The sequence below is a fragment of the Mus pahari genome, chromosome 20, assembly GCF_900095145.1.
Source record: "Mus pahari chromosome 20, PAHARI_EIJ_v1.1, whole genome shotgun sequence".
NCBI classification, from domain to species: domain Eukaryota; kingdom Metazoa; phylum Chordata; class Mammalia; order Rodentia; family Muridae; genus Mus; species Mus pahari.
This window is the reverse complement of record NC_034609.1, coordinates 33,433,477-33,458,748: the sequence shown is the minus strand read 5'-3', so window position 1 is coordinate 33,458,748 and position 25,272 is coordinate 33,433,477. Positions and strand designations below refer to the sequence as shown.

Sequence of the window (25,272 nt, the reverse complement as noted above, 5' to 3'; positions counted from 1 at the left end):
CAAGATCTGATGCCCTCTTCTGGAGTGTCTGAAGACAGCTACAGTGTACTTACATATAGTAAATAAATAAATCTTTAAAAAAAAAAAAAAGAAATTCAATTTTTTTCAGCTTGTTTTGTTTCTTTGAGATGGGGTATCACTGTGTAGCCCAGGTTGGCCTGGCTGACATTGAACTCAAGAGATCCACTTGCCTCTATTTACTGAGTGCTGTGATTAAAAATGGGTGCCCACCATGTCTGGCTATAGTTATATTTCTGATTGAAAGACATTTGAATGCTTCTCAACTTGTGAGACAAGGTCTCCCTGTGTAGCTTTGGTTGGTCCAGAATTGCTTAAGTAGACCAAGCTGGCTTGGAACTCATAGAGATCCACTTGCCTCTGCCTGCTGAGTGCTGGAATTAAAAGTTCATCTCCAGTACCTTCTAAGACTTTTATGCCCATGTTTTGACACCCCCCCCCAAACCTGGTAAAACCTTTTGTTGATACAAAGACCCTGCTGCATTTTCAGATTAAAGTGGTTGATCCAATTCCCCTTCATTTCCTATGCACTGTTTAAAACTAGCCAGTCTCAGCGTACTGTGAGATCAGTACTAGTCAATAAGGAAAAGACACAGTCACTCCTGCGTTAGACTAAAAACTAGGAGTGCTTACTGTCTCGAGGTTCTTGCTCTTCCAAGCACACCATCTTGATCAAGAGTAAAGCTTTGCCTTGTTGAGGCCTTTCCATTGGAGTGACAGTCTAGTTCTTGCCCTCTGAGCTGTTTTTAATGATGTGTTTGTGTATTTTGGCCGCATATGTGCCAGTGTACCGCACGTATGCAGTACCCAAAGGCCAGAAGAAAGCATCAGATCCTCTGGGACTGAAGTTATTAGATGGTTGTGAGCCTCTTTGTGGATGATGGGAATCAAGTCTAAGTCCCCTGGGAGATATCAGCCAGTGTCCTTAACTACTGAGCCATCTCTTCAGTCCTCTCCCTCCCCTGCATATGGCTTTTAAAAATATTTGAAAAAGCCTTATTGAACTATAAGAGTTCCTTATACGTTCTGTATATATGGTCTGGGGTGTGTGTGTGTGTGTGTGTGTGTGTGTGAGAGAGAGAGAGAGAGAGAGAGAGAGAGAGAGAGAGAGAGAGAGAGAGAGAGTGTTTGCACTTCTTCCCCTAGTCGTCTTCTGCTCAAATGTCCCAGTTCAGTATTCTAACACCTCTTCCTCTCCATTCCTATACGATCTCAGCTACTGCCACTTCAGTTCTTAACAATCTATCATTTAGCTCAAGTGCACACAAGTCACCTTGTCCAGGTTGCTGGACTCAAATGCCCCTAATTCTTTCTCTTTCTCTTCCTCCACATCTGCTGGGTGCAGATTAGCCCTACCTCCAGCATTTCCGGGTTTGTGATTGTGAGCAGGTTTGGCTCCTTCTGGAGCCTTAGTTTCCTGACACAGAAGCTTCCCCTGCAAGGTAGCCACTCTTACTGGGTCAGTTGACAGTGTTATGGTCTAGACTCTGCCCTGTCTAGAAGATCCTTGCCTCAAGGCTGCACTCGATGACCACAGGGGACATCCCCAACACTAGCTTCTGTCTCTCTGAGGTCCCTAAAGATCATTGAGCTCCAAATGAACATTTATTTACTTGCCCACCACTGATGCTCTCACTGATCTTGGGGTCACACCCACACCCCTCATTATCCACTGAAAAGCAAGCTAATTCCTACTACAGAAATAGAAGTTTGATTACATTGCCTCCGGTCTTTGGAAAGCCATTTCTTATTAGGTCCATTTTCAGATGGGGAAGCTGAGGTTCAGGCTGGTAACATGTGATGACATAAACGTTCTAAAACTGGAAAATGATGGTAGTTGCTCAACTCTGTGACATCACCAAATTGTACATTTTATAGAGTTAAAATGGTGGATTTTGTGTTGGTATTTGTGTGCATTTTTTTTTTCAAGGAAAAAAAAAGGCAATAAGGAGTTAAAGACCTGAAAGTCCCAGTGTCGTGAGCCTCCTTCCTCTCCATCCAGTGAACTCCAGGTACTTTGGCCTTGGTTTCCTACCTTAGAAGAGCCAATCAGCTGTAGATGTCCCCTTGCCCAGGGAATACAGTCAAATGAGGTTCGTGGAGGCAAAGGTGTACCCCAGCTGGTGGGTAAACACCTAGGTGGTACCAGAACCAAGAACACTGGCCTGTAGTTCTTTATTTGAGGCTGTGCCCATGTGTGACAAGTGTGAACAAGTGTGAAGCAGCTCAAATCTAATTTCCACCCATAAGGCCCTTGCAGTTCCTAGGTAGTTCACTAGAGAGCTATGCTCAGAGCATTGACCCCCCACCCCCACCCCTCTTCCATCTCCCAGTCCTGGCGCTTCTCTTTCAACAAAGTGCCCCAGAGAGAGTCACCTAGACATTTGTTGATGAAAACGTATAAATGAGAATATTCACAGGTTCCAAACACTTCCTGTCTTCCTCATACAGTGCGGAACATCTGCAGTTCCAAGTCCAAAGAACAGAGGGCGGTAAAGAGTAGGCTGAGGTCACAGAATTGGGGGTGGGAGTGGGGGGTGGAGATGCAAAAGAGAGGTGACTTTTGCTCTGAGCATTGTACAGGAGGGTCCTTCCAGAAGGAAGGAACAGCAATGGGCCAGACCCCTTCTCACTATTCATCTCCTCCATATTCATCTGGTCCTCCTTTAATGTCACTGGGAACTTTCAACTCTCCAAGCCTTATCGGGTCTCTGTTCAGACAAGCGTGATGATGGGGGTCGCCTCTCACACAAGGCGTTGTCCTTTCCCACCCTGAGACTGAACACTTGCATTCCGAATCCTATAGTCCAGTTTCTGTCCAGAATTCTCTGTTTTCTTCCTAGGGAGCTTTGAGCTAAGCTTTGAATTGTCACTATCAGGGTCTTGGGGCGACATGCCTCACCACAGCCCTTCTTGTGAACTCCTCTGACTGGGACTGCTAGCCCTCTTTAAAGAGGAAGCCGTGGGCTAACCGGTGCGCTCCCCTCAGATACCCCTGCAGCTCTCTGGTCTCCGCCATCTCTTCAGGCTTCCCTAGGAGATGCCGGGGACCACCAGCACCTCAGCCCTAGCTGCTCTGGGGTCCTAGATCTGAGGCAACTGGCGAAGCACTTCTCCTCAGGTTCCAAGCAGAGAAAGAGCCTTCGTGTGGCCGAGGGGACCTGGTGGCCTCACGCTGGTGACACAGCGACGATTTGTTTCCCGCCTTGCATGAAGCGGTCAGGCTAGTTGCTCCACCAGGAGGCAGCAGGAGCGGAAGAAGACTCCTAAATGGCTGCTTTGCCCGCTCTCCTCCCCATGCAGGGCACCCCCAGACCTGCATGTAGCGCTCATGTCCCTGTCCCCTTGCACCAGACGCCAGCTGCAGGCCCAGACAGCCCTGCACGAGGCACCCCCCTCTGAGAATGGCCGGGGATCTGTGCAGCTGGGTGCATGAGGCTCGGGCCTGCGCTGGGAGGAGCCCTCAGAGGCCCACGCCCTGGTGACAAATGGGCGGTCCCAGCCCAAGTGAGGGAAAGACAGGAGGACCTACAGAGATCGACGGCGACAGACTAGTCTCTTACCGTGACTGGCTGCGAGTCTCTGCGTGGGGGACCCGGGGGCCGCCACAGGAGACACTTGGCGCAGTGTGCAGTTGAAGGAGGCTTCCTGGAGGCTGGGCTTGGACGGAGGGTGGGTGGGATTTCCGCGGCCGATAGGGGGTGGGAGCCACACCTCAAGAACGTGGCAGCCATTTGAAGACCCGCCCTGCTATGGTAGATGAAACTGGAGCAGGAAGGAGGCAGATGAGAGAGTAGGCCGATGACTCCCACGCCTACCCAACTGGTCCAGGCCTCAGCACAGAGCCGCTCCCACCCCCCCACCCCCACCCCCGTACCCCCGGGAGGCCTGGAAGGTGCTCCACCTGAGCTGTAGTGTGTGGACCTAAAGGAAACTGGGACCTTGCCCAATCCAATGGCTGCGCGCTTAGCCCCCCGAAAAGGCCAAGATCAGCTCCTCTCCGGTTGTCCGATTCTTGACTAAGCGGAAGGGGCTGGCAGGCATTCTGGAACAGAACGGAATGCTCCTCACTTCCTGGTCAGGCAGGCCAACAACAGACCAAAGTGGGAAAGTGCTCTGGAGCCGTGGGGAGATTTCAGAGGCAGAAAGGCCAGAGAAGGTCTTCCCGGGTGGCCCTCTCAGACTCAGGTATGCCCAGGCGTTTTCTGGGGGGGACGACGGGTTTTGGACGGGAGGGTCCCCTCCACTCCTAAGACAGATGTACTGATCCCGACCATAGGAGAAAAGATTGTAACAGGTGTAACATCTGGGCTTAGAGCTGCAGGTGAGAAATGTTACAGTGTAGGAGAAAAAAAAAAAAATAGTCTTTGGGGCCGAGGTTCCTTTGTCACCACTGTAAGGCATCTCCTGGACCTGGGCAGCCGTGGCTGGGGTACTCTGTCTGGTGAGGAGGCTCAGTAGAGGTTTGGCAGGTGTCAAATAGCTTTCTTCACCTGCCGGTCTTGGGGGTCTGAGCAGAGAGATGAGTTCTGGACAGTTATAATCCTGCAGAGAGGGGCAAAATAACCACTGGCCGTCAAAGCACAGCCTTCCAGAAGGCCCGGGCTCAGCCACTTCCTCGTATTGGCCAAGACTCTGAGGGAGAGTTTACCCAGTTTCCCACTGGAACGTCAGACCTTCTGACTTCAGCGCTTTTGGATTCGTGCCTCGATACTACATCTGCGTTGAGGGAACAGGAAGCAGATCTCGGGGTCCCCTCTTTGACGTCATCCCAGACAGCAGCAGCTGGCTGTGAGCTAAGACGGGCGGAGCACTCCCTGGCCATCTGTGGTGAGACAGACTTGTTTCCTGTGGACCTAGCTCCGCTCCTGCCTTTAGGCATGGTTCAGGCATGGTTCAGGCATGGTCTAGCACCGGGGCCAGAGAGAACAGGCCAAGCAAAGCTTGTTCGGGTAGGTGGGTTCACAGGAGGCTGGGGGAGAGGGAAGGAGAAAAGAGCCTTCTCTGAGAGGTTTTCGGTGTTACAGCTTGGTGTTATGGCTTTCTTTATTCGGGGGTAACCAGGGCTATATAAACCTTGGGGAGTGGGTAGGGGTTTTGGGGTGAGTGTACATTATTGGCTCATGCTGGGTGCTGGGGCTGCTTCCTTTGCATGAAGAGAAATTCCAGGTGCTTGCTGGAAAAGCCCGTGTAGGAAGAGAGGGAATTAAACCTGTAATTTGGCCATCCGGCTACATGACTACCTTAAAGGTTGTGAAGGTGAGGGTCACAGGGCTACTCCCCCCAAGGCATGCAGGCCCAGAACAAGGAGAGGATGAACTTTATTCCCGCCGGTCTCAAGATGAGATTTTCTGGGTTTGGACATGCCTAGACCTTACTCTTGTTCCTGACCTGTTCCCCCCAACCACCACCACCCCAGTCACAATTGTCCCACCGTTTCCTGGGGAGATGCAGCACACACCAGATAGGGTGCCCAAGGTAGACCAGAGTATAAATCCCACCAAAGTTCAACTTGGTGAGCCAGTGAGGTTTAGTGAGGTTGTTTACAGAAATATGGGCGAAGGGTTACTTACAGGAGCAGAAATGACTCAAAGACTGGGGCTGCCTCACCAAAGCCTGCCCCAGTATCCGTCGCAGCTCATAAAGCTGAGAACCCGGAATACACTGCACAACCTGCAGAGAGCTCAACAGGTTAGAGAGTGTCCCCTTCCAGGTACCTCTGTTGTTCTTAGCCTCTTCCAGACAGCTTAGTTTGTTTCTGCTTCTTCCAGGCAGCTGGTCCGGTCTTGGAACCTTCTTCACAGCTTCTGACTAAAGGAGACTCTCAGCTTCTATGGCTTACTCCAGCAGAGAGAGGCCTAGTGAGTCTGGTCAGTTTTAGGGACTTCCTAAAAGTACTTTGAGTTGTTGACCTTCCTGCTTAAGGAGCTTCCTGCCTGGGATTGGAGACAAGTGAGCTGAGTGACAAGAGGGTGTCCCATATATCCCTGGACCTCAGTTTCTCCACAATTAAACTGAGGACCTGATCCCATGGCTAGAGACTTCTCTGGATCTCATCGAATATGGTTTGCAGCTACTCAGGCCAGGACCACACATAGCCAACAGAAGGAGTGGGTTCTTCTCCTTTCTCTCTCTGAGGTATGATGGAGGGGCAGGGCTTGCTACTATCTATGCTTAGCTCCCAGGAGCCCCAGGAGAGGGTCAGTTTATACAATGGCATCCCTGGGACACTCCACTGAGGTCCTGTACATGCCACCAGCTGGTAAGGATGGCTTCTTTGAAGTGCTCAGTGCAGTGCACCTGGCCAATTCTGATGACAGAAGTTGTAAGGGCAGAAAAGGCAAGCTTTCGAGGGGCTATGATGTGTATTTCTCCTGCATTATGTAAGCCTCCGGGAGTCTGTGGGAGAGGGATCTGAGGAGGACATTGCCAATGGCAGTTTGGGTGCATACCTTTATGCCATTAGGAGAGAGACTTGGACGCTTGACCTTGCACGAGCACACACGCATGTGTGTGTGTGTGCACATCTGTGTGCATGCACAACTGTGCAGCAGATAAACACTACCACACTTGGGAAGTAGATCCTACCACCACCCCATTGTACCCGGTAAAACGAGAGCCTGAGGACATGGAGACACTTCTCCAACCTCAGCTGTGTACGGAGATTCGATACCCAGAAGGTAGGATACAGGCAGAGCAATGCCTTTGCTGGGTTTTTAAATGTTTCCTCCTAACTGCCCTCTGGCTTTCCCCGGGGGGATAAATGCAACAACTGTCTAGAACCACTTGGAACCCAATCTTTTCACAGCCCTACACACTTAAGGCTACCATGCGGGTAACCCGGTTTAGACAATGCCTACAGGATGGCAGTTCCTGGTGGCAACCACCAGCCTGCTCTCTAGAACAGCAACCTGCCTTTGACCTTCCCTTACAGTTGAGCATGGATGTTTACTGATGTCTATGCTCCTAGAACCTTGTCGTTCTCCTGGCTCACCCCTACCCCTTGTTTCTGTCTGGATATGTATCTACCTACCTACTCCAGAACTAAACAGATGCTAACATATAGCATCTGAGAAATTTTCTCACAAATAAGAAACCGACGCAGTCCCTATCTTTGCTATCGTCAGACAGGACTCAAATCACGCCATGGGATGTAGAAGAGTATTGTTTCCTGTGTGCTGGGAGGTATCATTATTACCTTTCCTTGGATTGACTCCCTAACAATCTTTTTGCTCCAGCCCCATAGAGTCCTTAGTGGGCACAGATAGAGGCTGGTGAATTGTCTGAGTTGTCCTGGGTTCCCGGTGCCTGGGAACCCCTTCAGACCACACCCTTTAGCTCTCACCTACTTGGGCATGCTGCAGTAGAGGCTCCAGCAAGCAAGAGAGCAAAGTGACATCTACAGATATAGGTCATGGTGCCAGGAGTCCAGGGAAGGCCCTCAGTACTGGGGACAGATGTTCCTCCCACAGCCTCTATCTGTCCTGTCCACAATGGAGAATCCAGGTGATTCTGTCAGAGGCCAGTCATGAACTATTTGTGGCCTCCCAAAGAATGGACAGCTCAACTAGGGACAGTGTAACAATGATGAACTGTGGCTCCTTCAGAGGGGAGAGATTTGGATGCTCCATCAGCAAAAGCAAACCAGCTGTATATCTTTTGGGGGGGGGGGGTGAGACAGGGTTTTTCTGTGTAGCCTTGACTGTCCTGGAACTCACTTTGTAGACCAGGCTGGCCTCGAACTCAGAAATCCACCTGCCTCTGCCTCCCGAGTGCTGGGATTAAAGGCNCCTGGAACTCACTTTGTAGACCAGGCTGGCCTCGAACTCAGAAATCCACCTGCCTCTGCCTCCCGAGTGCTGGGATTAAAGGCGTGTGCCACCACACCCGGCCCCCAGCTGTATATCTTAAAGTGAAATAACCAATAGCTGTGTCTCTGGGTAAGGGATGGGCAGCTCCCATCTGGCTTGAGCCCAGGGTCAAGATAGGTGGAAGATAATCAAACAGGGTAGGGGTGGAAGAGAGGGTCTTGACTAGGGACCACAGACAAGGCTTAGAGCTAGGATATTCAACATTGTAGAGAAATGGTTGGGTGTGACATAAAGAAATGTCTGGGGGTGGGGATGGGGTGGGGTGGGGTGGGGTGTGGTGGGAGTTGGGGTAGGGGTCCAAAGCTTTATCTCTATCTGAAAGCAAGATGGCTAAGAAACAGATTGAGTATCCTCTCCTGAGCTGGGCTCTGGACCATAAGAGCCCAAGGGAACTTAGACTCCATCCTGTCCAGATGTCTGTCCTGTCTAGTTTTAATGCCAACTTAGTACAAGCTAGAGTCACCTGAGAGGAGGGAACCTCAACTGAGAAAGCGCCTCCATAAGATTGGGTTGTAGGTGAGCCTGTGGGGCATTTCCTTAGTGATTGATGGGTGAGAGCTAAGTCCGTTACAGGCGCAGGAACCCCTGGGCTTGTGGGTACGGGACTGTAAGAAAGCAAGCCAAGCAAACCTTGAGGAGCCAGCCCATAAGCAGCCCCACGGCCGTCACATCAGCTCCTGCCTCTGGGTCCCTGTTCTGCCTGAGTTCCTTCCCTGACTTCTCTCTGTGATGGGCTGTTACCTGGAAGTGTATGTGGGATAGACCCTCCCTAAGTTGCTTTTGGTCACAGTGTTTCATCGCAGCAATATTAACCCCAAGACAAGATCTCAAAATGGAAAGAATCTGAAAACACCTTGCAGAAAGGAGATCTCACGTTTAACGAAGATACACCCAGGCATCTGGAATAAACATCTGGTCAGGGTCCAGGATGTGTGGTCCCTAAGAAGTTTCCATGTGATCTACAGGAGACTGCTTGTCACATGTCCCTACCCTCCTCCACCCCTCAGCATACAGGTTGTTCTACTAGCCACCAGACAGAGTAGCATGCCATTCTCTTAGGGACCTTGTGTGGCCTCAGGAGGATGAGATGCCTGGTCCTGTCACCCCTGGACCTCTCGGAGTCAGCTCTGCAAACAGTTCAGACTAGGAGCTGAGATGAGAGAGAACAGGCCAGGAGGGTTGTGAGCAAGCAACAGGAGAAAGGTCTGCAAGGGAGGAATAGCAGAGATGGAGAGGAGAGAGATGGAGAGGAGAGAGATGGAGAGTGGATGCCTACAGAAAGAGAAGTCAGGGCAAGGTGAGGCAGAGGGTGGCCCCCTGAATCTCACGAGAATCCAGAAGACAGCTACAGTCCAGTTATTTGAGCTTTGAGTTTTGTTTGTTTCTTGGGAATGGCTGGTTAGGGACAGGGGCAGATGCAATCTTCTCTCCCCGATGAGCCAATGTCCTTGTCAGTTCCTCCCAGGTAGCATTGGTACCCTAAAACTTGGGTCTGTTTGAGAGTTGACTCCAAGCTCTTGAGCCACAGTGTCCATTTCAGTGCACTGACGTCAATAACCCTCTCGAGATCCCAAGTGTCACAGAGCACTGAGACACTCAGAGGGTAGACAAGAGCTGCTCTTCTCCCCCATAGAGCCGAGCTGTGAACTCTGGAGGCTAGCTAGCGCTTCATCGATGCTGCTCTAAAGGCCCCCTCTAAGGATCCCAATTTCTCAAGAGATGTCCCCTGGGCACATTTACTCTCTTTGTAACCTTGGCAGGTGTGTGGCCTACAGCACCCAATCTAAACTTTGCCTTGGTGTGAGATGACGGGCCGCAGGGATAGTCCCTGAAGAGCCGGATTTGGGTTACCTAGGAGAGTCTGGCCGGGACTGCAGATGTGGGAGGAGTAGGGTCTCCCCTTAGGTCTGCCTCCTCATAGCTATAGTTTCGCATGTCTCTAGAAATCATATCACATACACAAGCCTTAGCTCTGTTCCTACTAACCCCTTGTTCACCCTGATCCTGAGTGAATGATGCCCGTAAGAAAGATGAAAAAAAAGGAGTTGGGCAGAGCCCTGGAGTAGAAGAGGGAGGCTGCCTCTTTTAGAGGTGTCCCCCTTAGTCCCCACATCCCGTGGGCAGGTATGCAAGCCTGTACTGGGCAGGGGTTCCCTGTGTGGGTGCATGGTATGGTTGGTTGTGCAGGTATATGGGAATAGGCTGTATGCTGTGCAGATAGGTGACTGCGGGTGGGACAGACAGCACAAAGGGACATAGCCTCCTTGTTGCTCATGTCGTTGCTCATCTTGTTCAAGCATGACCATTCTGTAGGCTCCAGGAAGCCCTGCTCTGTGTGGATTTGAATGTGCTGGAAGCTTCCTCCAGGGGCTTGTGTTACAGCTTCCCTACTGTCAGAACCCCCTCTCCCTTTCAGCTGAGCAGGTGAGGTAACGTACCTGGGCTGTCATAGAGAAAGCATGGGAGGACTGTTGCCCTTGGTAACTTGAGACTGGGGCGAGAAAGAACCTTGGACCTAGAATAAAGCAATCCACTGGACTGCTCAGAACTACAGAGGACCATTCTCCCACACAGGTAGGAAGCCAGTCCAGCCAGGCATGAGGGACATTTCCCAGGACCCTCAGGTTTCTCCAGCAGCTGGCAGGAACAGAAATCCTTGTGACACTCTGGGAATCTCTGGAACTTTTCACAGTATTTGGTACATCCCCGACCCCAGGCAGGGGTCACATGTGGATTCGCACACCTGCTCCACTCCGCAGTGACTGCTGTGGTCAGCCCATTGTCCAGATTGCAGTACCAGGCTCAGTTTTTCTCTAGTATGAGATCTTGTTTATTCCTGACTTCTCTATACCATTTAAATAAGCTACCAATGACATGCCATACAGTTTCTTAACATTGGGTACAGTCATTTGAATGAAAATGCCCCTCATATTTGTATGCTTAGTCTCCAGTTTGAGAAGGATTGGGTGTGTCCTTGTTAGAGGAAGTGTGTCACTAAGGTGGGCTTTGAGGTCCCAGTGTGTCTGCCTGCTGAATGTAATCAGGACATCCAGCTCTCCATTACTTGTCCAGCACCATGCCTGCCTGCATGCTGCCACACTCCCCACATAACTAACCCGCTAACACTGTAAATAAGAATGAGTTGCCTTGGTTATGTTAGGAATGTTGTCTACCCTCACTTCATCCTTTACAAACTTGGCCGTGTCTTGGTATACTTAAAGTGGTTTCTCTTTATACACCAATGCCAACATAGACTTGATCTGAGACATTTGCAACCTGTGCAGTAGATGTTGCATCTCAACAGCCTTTCCAGACTGTCAGCTCTTCCCCAGGGTAATTTTATAAAGTACATTCATATTGTGCTATGTGAACAAGAAATACTAGGGCTAAGCTACTTCATTAAAAATCCAAGAAGCTCATAGGAATCTGGGTATTGCTTTCCCCACTGCTCTCTTCCCTCTAGAGAACTGCTCCCCACTGTCCAAAACCTGCTAGGTTATATTCTACCTCAGCTCAGGGAAGTCAGATCTGCATTTGTATCAAAAAAAAAAACAAAACAAAAACAAACAAACAAAAAAAACCCCGACCATTTCACCTCAGTCTATTTTGAATGTCAGCTTTTTCTTATAACCTCATGTCTATATTAAGGAGCAAGTATCTCACTAGAACTTGAGTTTCCCCCCAAACCCTCTGATATTTAGACCAAGGTACTTCTCCAGGCTAACTGTAGTCTCAAAATAAAAATGCCCCTGATATATATATATATATATATAGTCTCATTATAGGAAGCAAGTCTCAGCAATTTTGCAGTTTATTAGATTTATTTGAATAAACGAGTTGCACACTTCAAGATGATCAAAATGATGCTTAATTTCAGTATAGGTATTTTAGTTTTTAAAAATGACATTGTTTTCATGCATGCACAGAGACCAGAGGACAACTGTGTGTTAGTCTGCCCTTCCCAACATGTGGGCTCTAGAGGTTGAAACTCAGGTTGGGCTTGGCCTTTATCTGCTGAGCCATGTCACTAGCCATTACATACTTTTAAGTGAAGACATTATGGAAAGAACTGCTTTATGGAAAAGCACTAATACTCTGCACTGTCTAATGTTCATGTTCCTAGATTGATGGCTTCCAGAGTGCTGCGTTTTCATTTTATCCTACTTAACTACTGAACCAAAGACAAACAAAACCCAAAATTGCCCAAACAGACATAAGGGGATGTGAACCAAGTAAATAGGTTTCTGCCTGTGGCTTAAGTATGTTTAGTCTCTCTTGTTTCCAGCAGAAAAATATTATAAAGCCGTTTGTTACTCCTAAGGTCTCTTGCAGCCATCTGTTTATGCTAAAGTGACTTGCTGCGTGACTCCTCACTAACTCCAGGATTAGGGCTGGTTGGCAAAGGAGTCAACTATGTGCTAACAGAGCCGGAACTTTCAGCAACCCCTGTTGACTTCTGGCAGGGGAAACTTATCTAACAGCCAAGGACTTCATCAATCATGGGCACACAGTGTAATCTCCATAAAAGCACTAAACAAGGCTCAACAGGATGAGGCACTCCAACTCTATAGGATCAGACGCACCTTCACGTGGGAACCCCTTGGATCTTGTTCCATCTCTTCGTCTGGCTGCTCCTGTGACACTCACAATATAATTTAGAGTAAATGGTAACTTTAAATTTTCTATGTTCGGTGAATTACCATAGCAAATTAATGACCTAAGGGTTCAATTTGTAGCCAAATCAGTAATGTAGGACTCATCATTAATGTCTGAATGTGGGGGGAGGAAGAGACGGGCAGTCTTCTCAGAGTGAGCCCATTTCACTAGTAGGGTATTTATTATGGGTAGGGACTAAATTGATAGATTGGAGGACATCCAGTTGGTGTCTGCAAACAACTGAACTGGTGTGGAAACCTGAGTATTTGGTACTAGAGGTGCTTTAAGTAGGCAAACTTTTCCTTTCTTACCTATTACCAGTTGACAATAGAGAAATAACTGCTGTTTCTCAGCTTCTTGGCAGCTCAAGTGATCTTATTAATGGCTTACATTTCCCTTAAAGGGGGTAAGAGATTTCAAAAAGTATCTCAAGAATTCCAACATTTTCATGGAGCCCAAGATCACAAAGCATCAAAATCAAAGCATATGCCTTCCTTTAGGGCATAGCTATGTTTGTAGAGCTCAGCCACCACAAAATAGGAACTCTAACATGCTATTTGTTAATATATATTTTATGCTTGTATGGCAGGCATCTATAGCAAATACGGCATCTACATTCACTGAGGGCTGCAGAGTATTGGGGGATATGCATATCCTATGTTCAATGTGACATGCATGCAAAAAAGTCTTCACTAATTTGCACTCCTGGGGTTAAAACTCTTGTGATTCTAGAATACTGCCTGTTAATGTCACTGTTGATTTTTAAGTTATCTTTTGTTAAAATCTGAGCACTAGATATTACACTTTAAATCACAGATTTGACAAATATCTTTCCATTTGTGTGTGTGTGTGTGTGTGTGCTTTACAACTCAAACTTATTTGGAAGTATTTACAACAAAACACACAGGTTTGTTTATTTTTGAGTGGTCATTTTCCTTCTTGTTCTTCTCCACTTTGGATCTGATGTTTTTAAAGGCTTCTTCCAAAAAAAATTTTTTTTAATGTTTGCTTTTTCCCCTTCTAAAGGAAGCGTAATGCATTCTTGTTGTCAAAATGAAGCAGAAATACATTAATTTCTCTCCTCCTCCTTGTACTTGTTTCGTTTGGTCTCCCTCAGTTGAGAATCCCTCATTTTCTTCAGCCCCACAAAATTCCTAGAAAATCTACTTTTCTTGGTCTGCTGGGAATAGGATGTTTTCTTTCATTATATTTCCTGACTGGTTACTGCTATAAATCAAGTTATTAGTTGGGTGGTGGGGATGCACACCTTTAACACCAGCACTTGGGAGGCAGAGGCAGGTGAATCTGAGTTCAAGGCCAGCCTGGTCTACACAGCCAGCTCCAGGACAGCCAGGGCTACACAGAGAAACCCTGTCTTGAAAAACAAAAATTCATTCAGAGAAAAAAAAAGCAGCAGCTATTTTTGATATATTTTCCAGCTGCTCATCCTGATTAAAAGAGAAAAAATGTTTCCAAATGAAGACTGCCACATTCATTTCCCTCTAACGGTTTTCCTCAAAGTAATAATTGATGAGCCATTTGTTTCTTATTAAACATAGGTTTGGTTTTTTTCTTTTTTTGCTTTTGGCTTGTTTGTTGTTGTTTTGTGTATGTGTGTGTAGCTTTTTATTTATGTTTTAGTTTTGTTGTTTTTTTCTTCATTAGGATTTGTCTTCATTGTGAACATCTTGGTGCTGACTTAGTTGGAAGCTAAACCTGAAAGTTTTCCCACATACATTACATACATAGGGTTTCTTCCAAGTATGGACAGTCTGATGTATAATACAGTCAGAGCTAAGGCTGAAGCCCTTGCCACACTCCATGCACCGGAAAGGTTTCTCCCCAGTATGGCTTCTCTGGTGTCTAATTAAGTGAGCATTGACGTGGAAGGCTTTGCCACACTCGCTGCACTGAAAGGGTTTCTCTCCAGTATGGATCCTCTGGTGCACAATATAGTCAGAGCTACAACTGAACGCCTTCTCGCATTCCATACACTTGAAAGGTTTCTCCCTGGAATGTATTTGCTGGTGTCTGGTTAACTTGGCGTGGATACTGAAAGCTTTCCCGCACTCGTTACACTGATATGGCTTTTCTCCAGTATGGGTTCGCTGGTGATCCAGCAGGTTTCTTTTAGAAGTAAAGCATTTGCCACATTCATTACATTCGAACGGCTTCTCCCCAGTGTGAGTTCTCCGGTGCTGCATTAGCTTCGCATTAACGTTGAATGCCTTCCCACACTCACTGCACTTATATGGCTTCTCCCCAGTATGGATTCTCAGATGCTGCCGAAGCTGGGAGTTACACCTAAAAGATTTCCCACACTCACTACATTCATAAGGCCTCTCACCTGTGTGGATTCTCTGGTGCTGGATTAACTTCCCTTTGGCACTAAAAGTCTTTCCACAGTCACTGCATGCATAGGGTTTCTCCCCCGTGTGCACTCGCTGATGTTGAATGAGTTTTGCATTTTTAGTGAAGCCTTTCCCACACTCACTGCAGCGATGTGGCTTTTCCCCAGTGTGTATACTCTGATGCTGCCTAAGCTGGGTGCTGCACCGGAAGCCCTTTCCACACACATCGCACTCATAAGGCTTCTCTCCAGTGTGAATTCTTTGATGCTGAATCAACTTCGCGTTTACATTGAATGCTTTCCCACAGTCACTACACTCGTAAGGCTTCTCTCCAGTGTGGGTTCTCTGATGAGTGATGTACGCAGAACTGCAGCCAAAGCCAGCCCCACAGTCCTTGCACTGATAGGGCTTCTCTCCTGTGTGTATCCTCTGGTGTCTAACGAGACTTCCATTAACACTGAAGGCCTTGCCACATACCTTACACTGGTAAGGCTTCTCTCCACTGTGGATTGTCTGATGTGTGATATAGTGTGAACTGTAGCTGAAGCACTTCCCACATTCTACACATTTGAAAGGTTTCTCTCCATTATGAAGTCTTTGATGCCAGACAAACTTGGCTTTAACACTGAAGGCTTTGCCACATTCTGCACACTGGTAGGGCTTCTCCACATCACAGATTTCTGGAAGCTGATTAACTTGAGAGCTGCCTTGAGAAGTCTCTGCTAATTCTCCGTGTTTCAGAGGTCTTTCCTCTGTAGTGATTCTTTCATTCTTAGTAAGTTTGGCATCAGAATATAGCTCTCCAGTAGAGCTGGTATGATCCTGGGACAAATGTGGAGTCTGACTAAACAAACACCGTTCTACAGAGCTCGCCTTAGCTCTTCCATCAGCGGCACTGGCACTCCCCATCGCACTTCCTGCTGACTGGATTTCCTGTTGTTGGCCAAAAATATACGTTTTTGAAAAGTTTGTTTCCTGAGAAAAGTCCTTCTGAGGTTCAAATAATGAATTCTTTTCTTCTTCATATACTTCTTTTGTCAGATTATTGCCAGACTGGATAGCAGTACATTCTACCAAAAGAAGTAGAAAATAATAAAAGATGTCATATAACCACAGTGGAAGAGAATATAACAATTAGAAAGCTATTTATTATATATAGGGTCTCAATGTGTTGCCTAGACTGGCTTTGAACTGACTAACCCTGCACCTACTTTGTAAAGGCTAGAATTACATGTGTATATCAACATGCCCTGCTCTAAAGGGTCTTTAAAAATCACTAGAGTAGGTCAAATAACCTAAGGCTTATCCATAAAGTGTAATTGCCATTGGTAAAGGAAGGAAATAGATCCAGGTATGTGGCCCATGAAAAGATGCCCAAGATAAGGTAAAGCAAATAAATAAATAAGAAATAAATAAGAAATAGAAAACAAGGCATATTCCAATTGTGAAGAATGAGAAGAGTGGACAAGAACATGTATCTCTGTGTTAGAAAACTTCTGAATAAGTACAGCTCTGTGAGACCACCTCACCAAGCGACCCCCTTTCACGTTCTCGCAGGACAAGGGCACTGCAAAGGTGACTGTGGTAACAAAGGTTAAACAAAGGTGGCAGCAGTGAAGCAGACCCCAGTCTTGCCTATCAGATCAGTGTGTCCCCGTCATCTCGCATATCCCACAGTCTACAGTTCCTTCTTGGTTGTCCCTATGGATCAAGCTCCTTATAAAAGCAGGAAATGATTAACAAAGGAAAGGTAGAGGACCCAAGGATGTGCTGCAAAACCAGGTCCGACAGACATCAGCAGAGAAAGCAGAAGAACTGGGTTTTGTTTCCTTAGAACTTCATTTGAGCCTTCCTGCAAAGCTCTGTAAGGCCCACCTGGCCACACCTCTTCCTTTCTCTCCTAAAATACTGTTGTACAAAATCTCTTTCCATCAATCCTAAAAACCAATCATCTCTGAACATTCTTTTTAAATCATAATTTTATAGTCCTGACCTCTCCACTTCTCAAATCCCTCCCCCCAAAAAGCTTCCTTTATTTTTTCATCTCTCATTTCCCCCAACCACATAAAATATGCCCTTCCATTGTCTGTAACCAGGCAAGGCTTCCAGCAGTGGAACTGGACACCAACCCAGCCACAAAACCTTCAACCCACACCTGTCCTGCCTATAAGATCTACTGGGGCAATAATGACTCAGAAATTGTGGATGGCTCAGAGACCTAGGGTTCTAACACTCTGCTGTGATACTCATAGGTGGCACCCAGCCCCATCGTCGTCAGAGAGGCTTCCTCTGGCAGATGCAGACCCATAGCCAAACATTGGGCAGAGCCTGGGGGGCCCAGCAGAAGGGGAGGAGGATTCTAGGAGCCAGAGGGGTTGAGGACACCAGGAGAACACAGCCCACAAAATCAACTACACAGGGCTCCTAGGAGCTCAGAGGCTAAAGTGGCATTCACAGAGCCTGCATGGGTCTGCACTGGGTCCTCTGCATACATGCTGTGCTTGCTTAGCTTGGGGTTCTTGTGGGACTCCTAACAGTGGGAACAGGGGTATCCCTGACTCTTTTGTTTGCTCTTAGGACCCTTTTCCTCCTACTGGGTTGCCTCATCTAGTTTACTCTCACTGCATCTTGCTATGCTATGTTTGCTTGCCATCACTGGGAGGCCTGCTCTTTTCTGAAGAGAAACAAGGGGGCAATGGATCTGGGGGAGGAGCCTGGGAGGAGTGGAGGGAGGGGAGTCTGCAGACAGGATGTATTGTATAAGAGGAGAATAAATAAAAAGAAAGAAGGGATAATGTCCTTGTCTTACTACTTCATTAAAATTCTCAGTAACACAAGTAACCTGGGCTCCTCTAGAGAGGACTTTAAAGCAAATGAGCCTTTTCAAAGTTAAACATAATGTTGCTACAGACCCAGTGCTCCTTGATGTCTATCCTTACCCGTCACTATTAGCAGGAGAACCTTTGGCAGAATGCTCATGATGGACTTAAGGTGTTTTAAAAGATCTGGTAAGGTTCTTTTCCCTTCTACCATGTGAGGGCTTAGCAAGAAAACAAATAGCTGCCTACTGATCTGCAAACAGGCCCTTGTCAAGCACACATCCACCTCACCTGAATCTTAGCCTTCCGACCTCCAAAACTCGAAGAACAAATTTATGTTCTTAAAACCATGCAAGGTACTCTGTTATAGCAGCCCACACACTAAGGCATATGAAAGATGCAAATTATGTTGTTTAGAAACCAATATATACTGTGTTCCAATAGTTCAAAAAGATTAAGGCATCCATAGTAACAGAGACTTTAAAATCCATTTATCGAAAAAAATGAGTCACCAGGTGCCTAAAATGACCTTTTATACTAACCTTTTAAATAACTTTATTTTTTCAAAACTAGATTTTATTCCTTCCTTAATGATAAACATTTTCTAGTATTTTTTAAAGTCTGCAAAAATATAAAAGCTTAATCGCTAAACACCCCTTCAGCCTGCAGAGGTACCTCAGCTTAGTCATCCTCTTTATCCAGAGAACTGGGGTTGTTCCCACTGTCTGATGCTCAAGTGCATCAAGGCACTCTGAGAAGAGGCTCATTACCCATCAGTCTTCAGCTCTAGAAGACAGCATCCAGGTTACCAAGTACCAACTTTTCTTCCTGAAAGACTATCAATTTAACCCCGGCCCCACAAGTCCTTTCTCTGTCCTGCTACCTTGCTAACATCTGACAGCACTGGGGTCCCTGATAGGTACGTCATCCCACACCACCACAGCTTTTGCACAGTGAAGATCAACCGCAGGGCCTCGTGCATTCTAAGGAAATGTTCTCCTATGCTGCATCCCCACCTTCTTGCATCATTAGGACTTGTTTTGTCTTTGGTTCCTACTAAGGACAGACATTTTTTTCAGATTGATTAACATTTGTATGTATCATGGAGATCAACAACTTACTCTTTACCAACTTTTATTAGTAACCTTCCAAACCCTTTGGTATGGCAGATGTTAATATCAGTGTCCATTTCATCTTTACTAACATGCCTTCCATTTAACTTTTTGAAGTACTGAGCTGCCCATCCATATCGTATTTTCCAGCTTCTCTTTCATAAAGGATCTACAGTCCAGCAAGTAAGACGTCATAGAAATCACTGATTAAGGAAAGGGCCTTTTGTTCTGTGCTGTACAGTTTCACTACTACCACAGTCCTTATGTGCCCACTTCTCCCTCTGCCCACCCAGAGCCTGTCTCACTTTTTGCCAACAAATGTGGCACACAGAATGAGACCTGAACACCTCTGATTAAGGACCACACAGTATGAATGTAATTGCAGACACCTGCCTGGGCCCAAGACCTACTGACAGTCTGTGTACCTCTAAGAATTCCGAGTAATCATGTACACATCATTGAATGTACATAGCATTCAAGATGCATGGAATAGGGGCACGTTTATTTTCACTTTCAGTGTATAGATAATTACAATCTAACTAAGCTAGACCCTTAATGTAAGTCATCACAGCTGGTCTTGAGCCCACGGAGTGGCAGGTACCACTGCTCTACTTTATTGCCACAGTTTCAGAGGTGAGCTCACTGGACACTAGAGACCTCAAATAACTGACCTGCTCCATCACATAACTAGAAAGAAACAGTTTCCTCGCAAACACAGATGGTATCATACCACAGCAAAGCCTGTAGCTTTAGCTATTTCTGCCTCTGTATAAAAAGGTTAAGGCTCTCTCCTCCACCTTTAGTGGCAATGCTCAAAAATGTTAAGGACTTCCACCCCCAAATCACGAAATCCACAGTCTTGTTTGAAAATGGTGGGGTGGGAGACAGAATACGGCATCCGGGAAAATGCAGTGCCATACTGCAGAACCCTGGCAGTGCGGGCCGCCCTTACCAGTCCAGAGGCCCTGGGAGTCCGTTCCAGCGGCCAGCTGAGACAGATTTTCCAGATCCTTTCCTTCCTCTAGCTGTGAGATAACAGCAGGTTTGAGAAGTGGAAATCCTGCTTTGGGAAAAGGAAACAGAAGAGAATGAAAACTCTCCCACACGCACATTCCTAACTTCTCCTGAGGCTGCCCAGACCACGGGGGAAGAAGGTAAGATCCTCAGAAAGGGGGCGCATAGGGATAAGAAGGGTCAGAATGTGAGCCAGGGACCACGTGCAGAGAAAGCTGGGAGAGTCTGCCCAAAGGGATACCATTTCTTGATCTTAGCCTGAAATACCCAGAGTTTATTTAAATTCTTAAAAAGACTCAAGAGTGTAAGGTGAGGGGCAATCTGAAGGGGCCTCTATAGAACAGCAAGTTTCTATTTTTCAAACCATGTCCAATATACAGCTTCTCTAGGCTTCCCCAGAAGCATGCCTGAGTCTTAGCAAAGTTCTATGTTGGCTCCACACAGCTTGAGATTTGCTCTTCCAGCAATCTATACATAAAAGATTAGAGCCAGGTGTGGTGGCGCATGCCTTTAATCCCAGCACTCGGGAGGCAGAGGCAGGCGGATTTCTGAGTTCAAAGCCAGCCTGGTCTACAGAGTGAGTTCCAGGACAGCCAAGGCTATACAGAGAAACCCTGTCTTGAAAAACCAAAAAAATAAAATAAAATAAAAGAGAGAGAGAGAGATTAGAAAAAGCCCACTCATAAAGGCTTACCAAATCCCCACCCACCACTTCTTAGGAAGAAAGGAGCTAAGAAATCCAAACTTGCAGAGTCTAAGTCCCAGGGAGAGAAGCCTTACCCACAGAGGCCAAGTTCCTATAATTCTCCAGCATGACACCCCTGTACAGCGCTCTCTGTTCAGGAGACAGACAATCCCATTCCGTCTGGGTGAAGTACACGGCCACATCCTCAAAGGTCACCGACTTCTGAAACAACAGGTTCTTGCTGCCCTAGGGCCAATTCCATTGCTCAGGCCCTGAGTAAGGGGCAGAGGGCAAAGTAAGGGCTTGGAGAGGGGGCTTTCGAGGAGCACAAAGTTAGTAACAAGGGAAAGTGGGGAAAAAAAGACACCCGGAAAGTAAATTATGGGGTATCCTCCTCCTCTTACAGCAGAGAAACCGCATGCCATTTTCACACTCGGCTGGAAGAAAAAGAATCCCCGTGAACAAATGCAACTGCACAATTCTACCCTTAGACAGGCTGTCCCTCACTGGCACACTGCTGGAAGCATCTGCAGCTCCCACTGCATCCCTGCCAGGTCTCAGCTCCTCTTTGGGTTGCCTCAGCTCCCAGTTCCACAGCCCCCACCCTCATATGGTAAGACACATGTTCCTCATCCTTCCAAGGGTAGCTTGGCTTCTAACCCATCTGCCACCCGACCCCCCACATAGCCGCCCAACCAAGGACTCACAGGTCTGCTGTCTCTCCCTTGCTTGCTCCCACTTCCTACCATGGCCCTCCTCCCTCCTCAGTCGGAGGCAGAGCTTCCTTCTTACTGGTCTGCGGCTCTACTTTCTCCACGCCAGCTTTCAATTACCCTAAACCTCTGCAACTCCTCAAAGTACCACAAGGGTGGTTTCCATGGCAACGTCTTTTCCAGCCACCCTCTGCCAGGGTGTTCGAGTGCAGTGCCATGAAGACCCTTCTGTGACCCCGTCTGCTGAGTTCACTGTGCTGCCACCTTCACTGGTCACTATCCAAGTCTCTGCCACCTGTCTGCCCACTTTCTCATAAGATCCGGCCGGCAGGTAGAAGGGCTTTTCCTTCCAAGTCTCGCCAGCTCCCAGCTCTCAATCTGAACTGCCTAGAAGAAGGGATGAGAGTCTCCCAGCTCACCTGGGGCCAAACTGATGGGATCATGGCTGCCATCATCTGGTCTTCCTCTCAAGGAAGAACTGGACCTGAGGAGAAACAGAGGGTGAAGGAGGGGGTGTAAGGTGAGCCACCCCAGTCAGGAGCATCGTTAAGATCTGAGGCACAGGCAGTTGGTTTCCAGACAGGAACAGGAGCTGCCAAAGAAGATGGAGTGAGCCCTTCACTGGTTCAAGCGCCAGGTATTCTTCCCAGGAAGGACTCTGATGCTCTGAAGTTGGCTGCCAAGAAGCCTCTGATTTGGCAGTTCTTACAAGCATCATATAAAAGTATTTATAAAACTTAGGCAGAACCTAAAGAATAACAGACCAGGACTAGAGGATTCAGTTCTAGGGAGAACATTATCAAACCTAACTCATTTCTCTGTCTGCAACTGAATATCATTGGTAATTACATCTTAGGAAAGGGCGGCTAGGCGGCAGCCTCAACATGGGGTCTGGGAGTCAGGCTGCAGGAATACCACATAGATAGGAGGCAGCTGCCCCTCTACCTGCCACTTCTCTCATTCTTGGTGTCAAGAATCCTCAAGCTTGCCAGGAGTGATGGAGCTGGAGCAGGAGGATCAGAGTTGGAGGCCAGCCTGGGCTACAAAAGACCCTGCCCCAAAACAACAGAAAGGCCTTGATGAATCCAGGGCATAACAGTGCCTACTTGTAACCCCAGCACTCAGACGGTCGGGGCAGAAAGCTCCGGAATTCAAAGTTCAAGGCTACTTTGAACCACACAAGAATCCTGTCTCAACAAACCATGGGGGTAGTAGGGGGAATGCACACAAACAAAGGCTTTTGTGCAGGTCTCGTCCATGGCCTATGCTAACCTTGAGAAAGCTTGGCTAAAAGTAAGGTATCGGGCTGCCTTTCAGTTCTCCATCTAACCTGTCCACTTTGGATCAGATGTGCCAAGTGGAGGCCATCTACAGTTATCCTAGGCAGAGACCAGCTTTACAAAGCTGTAACCAACTTTCACAAGAACTTATACCACATATACCTCATTCCTGCTGTCCGGCTTCTCCCATATTCTATGATGCCTGTTGCGGCAGACTGCAGGCAAATAAATATCTGTGAGGCCGTCCTTGACCATCAGGGGGCAGAATTTGATAGGTAAATGCTTTTCCCATTAACCCTAGAAGGACATCTTTGAGATTCCAAGGCTCCTCAAAGACCCTGCAAGACAGAACCTGCTGAGGACCAAAGCTGGCAAGGTAACCTTGTATGCACTTTACTAAAGCAAACTAAATTGGCCTAAGAAAGCCTGCCTGCTCATACACCAGAGTCCTGACCTGTAGACAATTGCAACCTAACTCAGTGTATAAACAAATTCAAAACCTAACTTCAGAACTGAGTCTCAGCCAAGCATAGTGCCAGGCTGATCAAACTACGTTCAAATAAGGCAAGCACCAGGCACAAGCCAACTGAGCTAGCTCTTCAGCAAGGCACAAGCCTTTTCCTGTCTATAAATACCCAGCCTCGTGGCATCCCCAGTCTTACGAGATGTTGTGGTGTCAATCATTCTTTGCCCAACTGAACTGTTATATTTAATTTGTCTATATATTTTTTTCTATTTTGCTGTCTTTGACCTTCACTCTGTCCAGGAGACTATATTCTATTCGTATATTCCCACAAACGAAGCGAAACAAAACCCTCTGTCCTATGTTCTACATCTGGAAAAAACTAGACTTCAAAAGGATTTTTAAATTTGTCTACCTCTTCAAATTGCAGGAGTTTTCCCAGCCATTTTCATTATGACTTATTTGGCAATTAAAAAACTATCAGGCCCTAATTTTCCTCTGGCTCAGAATTAACCCTTGACCAAGAACGCTCCATGCCAAAGGTGTTTGGAAAATTCAATATCCACATCAAATTTTAAAAATGTCTATGAAGGGGGTGCCCGGGGGGGGGGGGAAGTGAGTCAAATGCATTCTACATTTGTATGAAAATTCCCTGTGAATAAAAAAACTTGAAAAACGTATTCCTGTGGATATTCTCATGTGTAGGAGACATGCACAAAATATCCATCATCAGCACTATTTGTGATGCATAACCAGCCTGCAAACAGCCTACCCATCCCCTGGAAATACAAGCTTCTGTATTGTTTTTTTATAGCTGGACCTTACCCAGGGGGCATATACACTACTTAGAAATTAACCGGGTACTCACAAACAACAACAACAAAGCATAAACTGTTGCATATGGATACACTTTTTAAAGAATAGGCTGTGATTAACACAAAATTCAAAATAGTTGTTACGTCTGAGGGTGGGAGAGTCTGAGAGTCGGGTGATGAAGGAATACACTGATGGAAGCGGCAGTAAGGACCAGATTCTTAACTGTCTGCGCATAGGTAAGCATCTGTTACTTTTCTTTTTCTTAAAACTCTTTCTCTGTGTCTGTGTCTGTGTCTGTCTGTCCCTGCTCCACCCCACCCCCCACCCACCCCCAATTTGGAAAAATAGTGTTTTGGCTACGGTAAGGCTATAACCAAAAAGACCTGCATCCATCCAAATGTCGCACTGCCTTCTACGGGGTATGAAAGAGCAGCAATTCTGAAACTAGTCCGTGTGTACTCTTGCCTTGTCGTCATCATGTGTGCATGTGTGGGGCCCTGACGTCGATGCAGCAGACCAGGCCTCAAGCTCGCTCCGTCCCCAACGGCTGAGAAATGGCCCTGCTTTCCGTGCGGTGCCCCCCGCGCCCCTCACCCTGCCTGGCAAGCCCGGGACAAGCGGTACACACCTGCAGGGCCGCAGCGCGTCAAGAGACCTGCGATGTCACCTCGAGCCGCTTCACGAACCCCCGCACGCAGCCACCCTCCGTGAAGTGACACAGCTTCCCCGATCCGCCACCTGCTGAGCCTCTCTGGGTCTGACGGTGGTCGCCACTCAAGCGTCACCGCTGCGGACACGGAGTCGTGGTGGCCCGCGAGGCTGGCTGCGGGAGACCCTGCGTGCGGCCCGCCAGGACACACCGCGAACCGCAACGGGTCCGCACTCACCTGCGCAGCACGGTCCGCGCGCGACCGGAAGTGCGTCACCGGCCCGCCCCCGCCCCTCTAGGAGTGCTGCCCCTCCCTCTCGGGGGTGCCCCGCCTGGCCTCTGCGGTTCTCCTCTAATGCCTAGGGCTCAAGCCCTTTGTCGCGATCGGTGGGATCTGACGTCCTAGGACCCTTACTCCTGGAGTACTGGATAGGCCCACCCGAGAAAGGCCTCCCGAGTTTTGGTAAAGCTGCAGGTGCCAGCAGGTGGTCTGTGCCAGTGCGTCACAGGCTGGAGGACCCAGGGTCCACTTTAAAAATAAATGTTACGTAATGTCATGTAGGCCTGCTGCTGGGCCTTGATTGCAGCTGTTCTGGAAGCTGAGGCTGGTGATGGAGCTTAGTGATTCACTGCTTCTCTGGCACTCTGGATTCAAAAACCAGGACAAATAATAATAACAACCACCTGGTTCCTACCATGAAATTCATAACTACCTGCTGTTGACACAAGAAAACTACTCTTGCCTTAAAGGGGATAGGAGGTAGTTTAGTCTCAAACCAAATTTAAGTGATCATAGCCCAGGTGCCCAGATTTAGGTTACCCCAA

General features: G+C 47.6%; 2 protein-coding genes across 7 annotated transcripts in view; both read right to left on the bottom strand.

Moving 5' to 3' along the window:
• Positions 1-3,778, bottom strand: part of Tle7 (TLE family member 7) — a 12,338-nt gene extending 8,560 nt beyond the window's left edge. Inside the window, exon 1 of the mRNA XM_029532347.1 lies at positions 3,582-3,778. Coding sequence (XP_029388207.1) covers positions 3,582-3,752 — 171 coding nt within the window. The 5' untranslated portion in view covers positions 3,753-3,778. The remainder of the gene's footprint in view (positions 1-3,581) is intronic.
• A 10,416-nt stretch (positions 3,779-14,194) lies between these two features.
• On the bottom strand, positions 14,195-24,683 carry Znf23 (zinc finger protein 23). 6 transcript variants are annotated; one of them, XM_029532709.1, is made up of 6 exons: positions 24,427-24,683; positions 21,659-21,723; positions 20,931-20,963; positions 20,622-20,748; positions 19,780-19,890; positions 14,203-15,966 (listed from the first exon to the last, which is right to left on the bottom strand). In XM_029532709.1, the coding sequence occupies exons 2-6, from the start codon at positions 21,692-21,694 to the stop codon at positions 14,207-14,209; spliced, it is 2,067 nt and encodes a 688-aa protein (XP_029388569.1). In that variant the 5' UTR covers positions 21,695-21,723; positions 24,427-24,683; the 3' UTR covers positions 14,203-14,206. The 6 variants fall into 6 exon arrangements, with proteins under 6 accessions (XP_021075757.1, XP_029388569.1, XP_029388570.1 ...); XM_029532710.1 differs by having other exon boundaries at positions 19,780-19,887; XM_021220098.2 differs by lacking the exon at positions 20,931-20,963 and having other exon boundaries at positions 14,195-15,966; positions 19,780-19,887.
• Between the last annotated feature and the right edge of the window lie 589 nt (positions 24,684-25,272).

Coding starts and splice junctions, on each gene's coding strand:
- Znf23 (XM_029532709.1), bottom strand. CDS start 21,694: ATGATGGCAGCCATGATCCCATCAGTTTGGCCCCAG. Junction 20,964..21,658: donor TCCCATCAGTTTGGCCCCAG/GTGAGCTGGGAG, acceptor TTTTTCTTCCAG/CCGAGTGTGAAAATGGCATG. Junction 19,891..20,621: donor TAGGAACTTGGCCTCTGTGG/GTAAGGCTTCTC, acceptor CTTTTCCCAAAG/CAGGATTTCCACTTCTCAAA.